We start from the raw sequence: 11263 nt of genomic DNA, 5'->3' as shown, positions 1-11263 counted from the left end.
AAAAAAAAATCATTTCATTTAGAAAGAGTAATGGATGAATTTGCTAGTAATCATGCACACGACTTGCAAAGAAGAGGTTTGGTTTTGGGGTGGGTTTTTTTTGTTGTTGGGTTTTTTTTGATTTTTTTTTTAATTACAAGATCAGACATTAAAAGAAGAGCTTGGTGTAAAATACAGACGTGGATAAAATAGGTCTTTCATGGTTGAGGGGTTTGGAAGGATCCATTTTCATTTATCTTGAGTACATCTCTGCGTCAGTAGTTGAAACATGTTATTTGTCCTTTCTGATACTACTTTAGTGAACACTGGAATTAGAGGGATCAGAGATAACAAGTATCAACTTACATTGTCTACTCTGACCCTCCTGAATTTTTCAGTTTCTCATTACATCAGTGTTACTAACACCTCTGCTTATGCGCTCTTCAACAAAAAACTGCATTTCTGTAGTAGCCTACTGACATGCCAAATTATACTTGAATTGCTTTCCCATGTGAATGCACAATCTAACCTTGGACCTTTTGCTTCTGCAACATATTTCATTTACAGAACCAGGAAGCCTCCACTACACTAACAAGCATGCCAAACACAGCTATATGGTTATCCTAAAATAAACAAACAAATAAATAAATAAAAAAATATGCCCTTCTAAGACCATAACCTAAATAAACACTGTGTTCTTTAGTCTAAAAGCATAGTTTCTTGATTTTAATCCTTGACACTGTGAAAAATCCCCCCCTTTAATAATTACCATGGAAATAGTTGACAGATGATCCTTACCCCCTTGGATATTCTTATTTTGAAAGTGAATACCCTCCTTGTTTGTAGGCTGACCGTTCCAACGCATCTCTATTTTTTCTCTCATATACGTAATTTTCTTTAGTTAACTTAAACTGTAACAGGACTAGGTGCATCACTTCAGAGACACTCATGAAATGGCACTAACAGGCATTACTCTTTCCTCCTTCTAATACGCTTTTTCTCTAGATGATGGGCAGAGACTCAATACAGCATTGGCTTGCTGCTTTGTTCTGTCCACATACAGTTCGAAACCCATTACCAGACCGCATCTCCCTTGGACTGCTCACTAACAGCATCCCTTAAATTCATAGGTATGTTGTTTATTTCCTCACGGCAGGAACAGGATTCCATACATCTTTCAGGCTGATTTTACTTTCCTAATCTATCTCCCTACTGACTTACAGATTGATTCTGCCATCAGACAGGTATTCCACCTTCTCTTAACATCGCTGACAACCAGTTAGGTTTGGGTTAACACCTTCATCCAGATCATTAGTGCTGCTAACACTATTGCTAATGGCAGCTACAGTTACATAAATAGGAGTGAAGACAACAGAAACCACAGTGATCTATGGACACATGGAGGTACTGTTTCTTCCCAATATCTAACTGACTGGGATCAGTCATTCTTCAAGGATTTTTCTCTCCTCCCTACCCTCCATTGTCCATAATAATTACAATAACAGTAACAAAAAATAATGGCCTGTGTACAACTACAGGCATGTCCTCCAATATAATTGTCTGAGATCATTAAGGAAAGACCCACTTACTTGCAGTGACTCCCCAGCCTTTTTCATAACAGGTTTCCTAGAGATGCTATGAATAAAGATTTTGTTTTAAGGTAGCTGTGGGGTCTCTAGGAGGGGGCTTCTGCAAAGAGACAGCTAAAAAAAAAAATCAATGATTATACAAAATTAATTCAGGTGAAAAATCCCTCAATGTGTATTACTTCTCCCACACTCTCCAAGAATTCATGCCATCTCATTTTTGGACATGATTTTGCCAGTACAGCTTCCGCAAAGAATGAGTCAGAGGTGAAAATAACTTTAAAGGGAGTGTATGCTTTCCCATTGGCATAGTACTCGCAGTTTTCCCATTTCTTCATTTGCAGAGGCAGAGCAACAACAAGCACCAACGAGAGAGTGCTGCAAAAACCAAGTGTGGACCCTTGTTGAAGTGCCTGAGCCCTTAAGTGCTATAGAAGAACCATCAGAAAGAGAAGAAAATTGAAAAGAGAAGAAAATAGAGAAAGTAAAGATGTATGTTTGCTGTTTGTGATACAGAAAGCAAACAGAAATTTGCTGCTAAAAGCAAACCAAGAGTAATGGTTGGATTTTGTTTTTATTTGGGTTTTTTGTTTGTTTGTTTTTCTCCCAATTGGCTGAACAAAGACAGATCATTATTTTCAGGTTATTAAATCATGACTGTTGTCAAGCTGGGGAACAGCTGTGATGGAAGAAGCAGAAGAAATGCAAGGGATCCTCTCACCACTTCTTAGGCATATCATTTCAAACTCAGTCTGCTTCTGCTTTGATACAGACTGGAAGAGAGAATCTTGGAGAGCAGCTGTAGAGCCACATCTAATTGAACTTTAATACAAAACCTAATAATTTAAATGCAGTACCTTTGGGTTTGTAGGCTGGAGAGCATTTCTTTCTCCTTCTTTCCCAAAGGAAATGATCATACTCACAGGACCTCCACCCAAGTTTTCCTTGCTCTGATATTTTCCAATGGCATACAGGGCCCCACAGCCAACCCACTAGAAACTTATCAGCAATGCATTTACAGAACTAATTAGCCATTAGAGTCAAGCCTCTTTTTTACTGGTATAAATTCAATAGCAACATTTAAGATATAAAAGTGCTTTTACATTGATTGCATTGCATTGATTAATGCATCACAATGTTTTGCATTACCATTTTTATTGCCCTTTTTTTTTTTTTTTTAAAGCCTGCCTCAGACAACCTGCTTTGGCATTTGAGAGTAGCCTTACTATTGCATCTAAGCCCAGAAGAGTAACAGGTGATTCAGATTGCCAATAGCCACTGCCACAGTGAAGTTTTGCCACTGCAGGACAGGGAGTCAGGGTCTAGCTGCCCTGTGCAGAAAGCTGAGCTGTTAGGACAGAGAAATTACTATTTCCCAAGGCTTTGCTCAGCTTTCTAAGAGGGATCCCCTATTTGCTGTACACGTGTAGCATGCAAGCCACCATGCCATATTCTAGGGCTGAAAGGAATGAGTTAAAACTTGAAACGTCGATCAGAAGTTCCTGTTTGCACGTGCAGACGCAGAAAGCTGCTGCCCCCTCTCCCTCCCAGCAGGCCAAGGCCACTGTGCTTTCACGGTATAGGCACACTGGCAGCAGGGACTGACCAGCCTCCCCCCCCCGCGCCTTCTTCCACACAGGTATCTGGACAAGACAAGGATTTTTTGGAATAGCGACAAGCTGGAGATGAATGGTGCATGCGGTGCAGGGGATGCAGAGGAAGCTGACAGCGCTGAATTTCTCACCTTTCTACACCCCCCGAGGACAAACCATTCCCCAGTGAAATAACTGAAGTTGCTACAAACCCAGAAGTTTCTGCCCTCAGTAACTTTCCACTTTGTTAGAACATAGGAGGAAAGCACCCATACGTACCATATTTGGGGTAGGGACAGAGAAACAGTGGCCATTAGACACACCAGTACGGTACTAGTCCTACAGCAGCCTATGTATGAAAAGGCACCTCCTCATCGCTTGTCCTCTGAAGAAGTTCATCTGCCTCTCCAGTAGCACCAGAGTAAATATTAATGAGGGAAAACAGCTTCACAAAGTAACACTACGCCAGACTGAGTGAAAACCCTGCACCCTGAAGGGTGAAACCCAACGCTCCCGCCCCAGGCGACGAAGGCTCAGTCACACACAGGCAGGAGCTGCGGGCAAACCCACAGAAGCAGCCTCTGCAAAGTCAACCAAGAGGGGGTCTAGCAGAGACCCCAGGGCAGGCTTCAAACCTGGTCTCACCCGAGGGGGGAGAGAGGAGGCGGCACGGGGTCTCCGCCACGGCAGGCAACACGATGCTGCAGCCCCCTTAGCTCCCACAGCAAACCCTGGCCGGCAGGGCTGGGAAATGCATCGCTTCGCCTGCTGCAGTGACAGCTTGTTAAATGGAGGTGCTCACATTTATCTGGTTCACTAGAAGTGTCGTGAAGTTTGATTAAATGATGTTTGAAAACACTGAGGGCACCGGGGGGTTATACATGAGGAGAGAAGCCTGGACAGCCTCTACTTACTCACTTAGGAGTCACTGTCTAGATGGGGAGACAGAGTCATCGGAGGACTCTGCTCTTCAGGTCATTTTTCCTCCAAAATTTTTTAAAAAAATGCTACATTTGGCAAGCAGTGAAACCTTTTTCTAGCAATATTTTCAATTAAAAAAAAAAGTCACATTATATTGAACTTCAGCTCCTTAAAAATTATTTTTTGCAAGCCTTCTCTCCTCTCAAAAAATGGCTGCATAGTTTCTAACTACAGAAACTATGGATGTAACAGTCCTCTCTGGGATGCGAGCATCCAGTAGTCTTCAGATTTCTTTTATTGTTAATTAGTCATCTAATTAACTAGATCTCTAGCCCACTTAAAACATTATAACAGTATAAATTCTTCACTACTGTGGCAATACAGAATCCCATTAACAAACACAATTGGAGATTTTTCAGTAAGAAATGGCAAACAAAAAGACCAGTACGGTTTACACTACTTTTACATTACTTTTACAGTAAACAAAAATTTTTTACTTTATTTTTTATATATTTTCTTCCAAAGGATAAAATGAAAACAGGGGAAATACTATTAATACCATTTTAAAGTAGAGTTTAAATGAAGTTATCTATAATTGGATAAAGAAATTTGGCTTTTTAAAGTGTATGCCTTGAAAATGGGCCAGAAAGTCATCTGTGCATTTTACTTCTTGACAGTAATCACTTTCAATATTCTGTAAAGGTACCCAGGAGACAAGTAGAGATGTTTGGTAGTGAACAGTAAAACATAATCAGTCTTCAGGAAGACAGTTAAAATTACTGATCTGTGACATCTCACATGTTCAAGTCAATTAAATATGATTAACGACTACCTGGGCTGATGTGCATGTTGCTCTTTTGGTATATATACACAGGGAAGAAGGACTATGGATATTTACTCACCCTCCTCCTTCATATTCATGGGCAGATGTGTCCTGGAATATGAACATACGTTCAGAAAATGGTTTGAGGATAGGGAAGGAATTGCTGAAACCCAGGAAACTATAGAGGCTTTGCAAGTTTCTTGCTGCCTAAAAATCTGCTAAGCTTTTACCAGGGGAAAAAAAATACATAATCTAGAATCTGGATAATTTTTTAATATCCTCTTTCTGATGTTATAATGAGCACCATGCCAAACTGGTAGCGAAGGTTTTGCCTACCTGAGCAGGTGGCGGTGGTTGTTGCACAAAGCCCTGGGGTGGTGGTGGCGGCTGCAGCACTTGCTGGGATACTGGTGGACCTGAACCTGTAAAGCCTCCTGGGGGAAGCTGCTGACTTGGGGAAGCCATAATGTAACCCGTCTGCTGGGCAGGCTGCTGCAAGATAGGCGATGGGTAGACAGGACCAGAAGGCGATTCGGGGTTGTCTCCTGATGATTGACGACTTAAGCTCATCTGGTTAAACTGTGTTGTCATGTCATCTCGCTGCAGGGCAAAAGGTAGTAGAAAATGATGTAGACGTGATGTCTGCAGTAGACACGCAAATTAGCAAAACAAAATAGGTTCAAACAGAGCATGAGGGGGAAATTAATCACTCAGCTCAAATATGTGCCAAACTTTGCATGGATATCTACAAAAATGGAGGCAATTAAAATTAAAATCACTATAAATGCTTTGACAAAGACTTCCAGACTGCAAGGTGAATGGCATCGCTTGGCACAAAAGCCAATTATTTTGGCTTTTACCCTGCCCCCCCCCTTTTATTCCAAAATGACAAGTGAACTTTACAGTGTTCAAAAGAAGACATTTTAAATATAAAGGGCAGGAAAATAATGTTGTGAATACCTCTTCCCCCAAAACCAGAATTCCTCAGCCAAACACATGGTGGTATTTTCACCTGTGTTTCAAAATGATCTCAAGAGGAATTCAGTAGGATTCAGGTGCAGACCTTTTCCCTTTTTTGGACTGTTTTGAAAATCCAAGGTTGTAAACATAGAGAAGGTAATAAAAAAGCTAAGTCTTCAGTTGCTATTTCAAGGCACTTTATTCAGTGTTGGAAAGAACCAAGTACTTCATTCGACTGGGGCCGGGGGGAATCTATGGTAGGATGAATGTACCAAATAAAGTCAATGGACCTAAGTCTCATTACATGCTGGTAATGATACAAGGATTCTAGACAGTATCTTGCAAAGAGATCCATACTAATCAATGCTCTCAAGTTTATTCTGTGAAGGTCGAAGATTTACAAATGTGGTGCCCATATCATAAGACTTTTAAATACTCAAAATTAAAACGTACTCTATACGGCAATAAATCCAGCATAAAACTCCACCATGTGTTAATACGCAGATCACGGTCCCTTCCTTATATCCCCTCACGGATAGGGAATAAGCACTATAAAAATGCTTTTCACTTAGAACATCAATGCTATTTTTTAAAAGGAGCCTCTTCGATTTTGTTCATATCCCTGTGGTGTTCATTCACCAAAACCATCCTGCACAATGTATTTATTGGCAGGAAACTTCAAAACAGGGAAAAAAAAAAAAATGTTTGTGGAAAGCACTGCCAGGGACTGCATAGAGACTCGCCCTCCCACTCAGAGCAGATACCATGGGCCAACATTTTAAACATTCCTGGCAGATCTTCAGGTGGTGTAAGAAAGTAATGCTATTAACTTTACCATCATCCTACATCCATATTCAGGCTCATAAGTTGTCTGTCTGAAGTTGTTTCTTTAAAAAGCTAGGATATTCATTACCTGGATGGCGAACGACTGCACACAGATTCTATGAGAAACTTCATTGAGCCTAGAATGTCTCTGGATTTGCACAATAAGGACCAAGAGCTTCAAAACCCTATGATTTATACATTGTGTGTATAATGTAATGTACATTGAAGACATTAATTCAGATGAAGTTTCACTATTAAATTAGCCACTAAAAATATCAGCCTTCCTATGACTATCACTAGAACAACCTGAGATGCCTGCAAGACACTTTTCAAGAGAATTAGCACTGAGATATGCAACTTGTGTTCAGCACAGAACATTTTTTATTGTCCTTTAAATGGTACCGCCCATCTACCAGGCATTAATAACATTATTTTAGCTGCAAGGATCCGTTCAGTTTTGTTTCCATCTCCTACTAGTCAAACAAGATTACCAGAGCAAGAGAAAAAAATACAGAAAAAAAATCTTGTAGTGCCTCTTAAAACGTCAGCCTCCTTTTACAACAGTGTAATCGTAGCCCTGTAAGCACCAAGCCAGATTCAGACTCCAGAAGAGCACTCTATTTTTCTTTATTATACATGTCCATTGGTGCTTTGCCATGATGCATAACATACCACACCTTCTGCAGCTGGTTCACCGCTACTCTGTTTTCCAAGTGCTCTGGTATCATCAGGGAGTAAATCCAGGCAGTGGATTTAGTATACTGATAAAATAATATACAATAAAAAATAATGATTTCTAGAGGTCTCTTCTCCAGTCTTTGTGGATATAAAAGGAGGATAACCCAAATCTCAAATGCCCAAGTTAGCAATTTAAGCTCCCTCGACATAAAGTGGGGAGACACAAGCTCCTATCGCAGGCACAACAAAACATTTTTCTGGAGGCTCTGCTAACCGGGTAGGGAGCCCTGCTCCTAACATCATCCTTCAGGTTAGATAACCAGAATCAGTGGGAATGCTTTTACAAAATGCTTGTCAGTACCAGAAGTGTTAAGGCAAAGGGGGATTTAGATGGGGCTCTCGCATGGGATGCCACTCGCAGTGCTCCCCAGGGGCTCTCGGTTCTCAGGCATACTCATGCTCACACACCCAACTTCAAGGAAAGAAAAAAACCAAAAAATCTTTAGTACCACAGAAAACTGCTGCGTTGGAGAGACTGGCAGGAGATGCTGGGGAGGATAAGAAACTGCTGGATATTGGACTGACTGAGAAGATGGCTGCATTGCCTGAACAGGCTGTAAAATAAACACAGTGAAAGACAATAAATACAACCTACTTAGAGATAGACAACAACAACAAACTCTGTTACTGAGAACAAAGGTCACAAACACAGCTCTGAAAATGCAGGTGATTCATCGCCAGCCCAAATACAAGAGGTCAGGTACTGTGATTTTAGTCTTCATTTTAGCCTTACACCAAACAATTCTTTATTACACATTTTTCTGCCTATTTTCATATATTTGATGGCTGTTAGATTAAATAAGGCCACAGCTACACCTTCTCATTACTGATGTGAGGCAAAGCCAAATTATGATTCTACATTTAATTTACAGAGATAAAATGGAAGAGCAGCAGTGTAAGTGTATATTTGAATTTTACTGATAATGACTGATTTAACTCCGAGTGTGTCATAGGCAAAGGAATAATGATTTTAAAGCTGCTTTGGCAGAACACAATAGCTAAAAAAAAAAATTGACAAAGAACAGGCTGCGAATTAACAACAGAGACAGACTTGTTAGCTTGGAGCAGATGTTTATCTAAGTGAAGGAACAGTTTTCTACAGTACTACTACCTTGGAATAGCTTTACTATTCCTTTCGTTTTAATCTCATTTAACTTGAGGCTTACAGAGGTTTGGTACTACCTCTGTCTTCTAAAACTGCTAAGACCAAATCAAGAAATAAGAACCACAAACACTTAAGTCCCAGTAAAATCAAAGCAACTTCACTGAATTTAAAACATTGTATTTCTGGGTAGCCTGGGATGAAACTGTGCCAAATTATAAAGCCACACAAGAACCATAGTAGATCTTGGCTGCTCTGCGAGTAAGCAGGATGTAGGATTCTTGCTTGAGTAGTTTCCTCCGCCTGCTCTGCTCTGGGAGAGCAGGCACACAATCCACAAAATTAAGTTTGAACCAGACCCAAACCCTTCTGCCCATGTTCAGCCACGTCTGGCTGCACGCCACAGTCAGCCCAGGGGCCAGAGAGCCGACATACCGTGGCACTGTGCCCAAACTATGCTGCTCTTCCCCTCTCCTGCTGTAGCTCCAGAGCTTCCAGCTCAGAGCAGGGTCATGGCCATAACATGGGGCACAGGCAGAAGACCCACAGTCTGGGGCAGGGGTGCTCGGAGAGCGGGCTACCCACAGCTTGGGCCTGATATAACCGGACATGGAAGAATTTGTAGAGCCCTGCGTTGTACTTGATTCTTTGACTCAACCCCACCACTGCTGAAAGGGACAGGGAAAGGTCCCTGGCTCTTTGGAGAGAATTACAGACTGCACTAGTTTGAGAATGAATGCTTCAGCTTTCACTTACGGACGATTTTTACAAAATAAATTTATGTAGACATACACCAACTCGCTTAACAGTCCTTTTCAAAATGAAATCATCCTTTAGATGGAACTGAAAAAGGAATCTTCCCTCTCCATCTGTTTCATCCACATTGCAAATACAGATCATGGCCCCCATTTGTTTCAAAAGAAAAGAAGAACGTCCTGATATTTTGTCTAGCTGCATCCTTCCCTCCTACCCTTTAGGTCATCCTTATTATCCCTGAGACCTTCTTCTCTTTTTCCAATGGCCACCACACCTACCTGTGTGACAAGGTGACTTGCCATTTGCTGCTGTTGCTGTTGAACCTGCTGAGGCTGCTGGGATGAAGGCTGCTGCTGAGATTGTCCCACCATTTGGTTCCTCATCGTCTGCTGGCCACTGGGAGGATTGTATATTGCCGGCGTCCCATCAGGATTTACAAACGGTTGACCTGAAACAAAACACCCTGCCTTTGCTGAACGCTTTTAAGAATGTACTGTTTTCTGTATGAAACCATACAGCCTTGCTTTAACTGATTGCTCTTTAGCTGACCTGCTACAACAGTAAAGTGCTCGTCACTCTCAATGCCTCATTATGGTATCAGCCATCTTTTTTTTTTTTTTTTTTTTTTTTTTTTTTTTTTAAATCGCAGGCAAGGCAGACAGCAGATATTTGTTTTGGCAGTATGACTTTCCAAGGAATGGGTGGAAGGTTACCATGGCTATAAGATGATTCAGGTGCTACGGTTATTTGAAGTCCTTCAATGATGAATCAATTAATACTAAAATTGAACGCTGGAGCAAACACTGGAGGTAGAGAATATTCATGTACATCTTATTGCCATGCAATAGCAGTCAAATGTACACAACTACTCCTGACACACCGTAGTTTGTAAGGAAAGGGAAAAAACCAAACCCACCCTTGTTACTAATTTATTTACACATTCTAATAACATAGTGCTGTACTTTCGGGAGCTGTGCCCTATGTAATTAGAAAACGCAACACTGGAAGTTATCACTGAAAAAACACTTAAGATGTCTTTGAAAATCTCTTATCTACAGGACGAATTCTGTCCAAAGTTCTACTAAGTTGCTGAATTCTTTTTGCTTCAGGTATTTTAGCTGGGGGAAGTAACCTTGCAAAAGCAATGTTTGGGTTTTTTTTTAAAAAAAAAAAAAAAGAAAAAAAAAAAAAGAAGTAAGTTTACCCAAGTCATTGTCTTACAAGCAAAAAAGAAATGGTATTTCTCTGTAGGGAAAATGTTTTCCGTGACCTCAGTTCTCTTTTCACTTCCCTCATAAATTCATAAATCAAAGGAATTACAGATATTTCTATGAGAAAAAAGGAATTTTAGCAATGAAGTGATAACATTTAAAGCAGGTAACTGAAGAATGAGTATCTGAGATGAAAAGGGAGATCTGGAGGAATTCAGTTACTGAGAGCAATAGTGAAATAATGAACTTCTGATTTATATACCACAAGCGTGTCTACCTGTTCTATCTACTCCTTAGCCTTTCAGTTCCTCCCTCTTTTTAGTCATGGTCAGAAATGTATGAGGAGCACCAGATAAAGAAAACTTGCCTTCTCTCTCTAAAGCATGAAGACTTTCTGGATGAAGTCGCCATATTATACTGGGCATGTCTCGCACTCACAGTGAGAAAGGTCATGATTAGAGTGAGTGGAAGAGCAGCACAGGGCAGTTCCGTCCACTAGCTGATTTCCTGCTTCTTGCTGTGAACACGCTGGGTGACAATGGCATGGACTCCCTAGATTTGGGAGTCTCAGGCTCCAGAAGTACTTTAGGAGACTGGGGAAATCAGACTGGGTGAGCGGGATAACAGGCTCCCTCAAGGGAGGCCGTGAAGAGCATTGCCCGTGGCTCAGTGAATGATGACAGAACTGAAAGAGAAAAGGTCCAGCAAGGCTTTTAAAGATTTAAAAAAAAAAAAAAAAAAAAAAAAAAACCTTTCATGAAAAAATTTTA

The 11263-nt window shown here is 40.8% G+C and overlaps 1 protein-coding gene across 21 annotated transcripts in view; it reads right to left on the bottom strand.

Moving 5' to 3' along the window:
- The window catches only part of ARPP21 (cAMP regulated phosphoprotein 21), a 204553-nt gene that overhangs the window by 41474 nt on the left and 151816 nt on the right, over nucleotides 1-11263 (bottom strand). For all 21 annotated transcript variants that reach the window (XM_019470231.1, XM_019470242.1, XM_019470235.1 and 18 more), the window contains 3 exons: nucleotides 9561-9730; nucleotides 7874-7978; nucleotides 5238-5501 (listed from right to left, as the gene is read on the bottom strand). In XM_019470231.1, coding sequence (XP_019325776.1) covers nucleotides 5238-5501; nucleotides 7874-7978; nucleotides 9561-9730 — 539 coding nt within the window. The remainder of the gene's footprint in view (nucleotides 1-5237; nucleotides 5502-7873; nucleotides 7979-9560; nucleotides 9731-11263) is intronic.

This window comes from Aptenodytes forsteri, unplaced genomic scaffold, assembly GCF_000699145.1.
Source record: "Aptenodytes forsteri isolate BGI_AS27 unplaced genomic scaffold, ASM69914v1 Scaffold398, whole genome shotgun sequence".
In the NCBI taxonomy this organism is placed as follows: Eukaryota; Metazoa; Chordata; class Aves; order Sphenisciformes; family Spheniscidae; genus Aptenodytes; species Aptenodytes forsteri.
The sequence above is the reverse complement of the archived record's forward strand: the minus strand, read 5'-3'. Positions and strand labels throughout refer to the sequence as shown.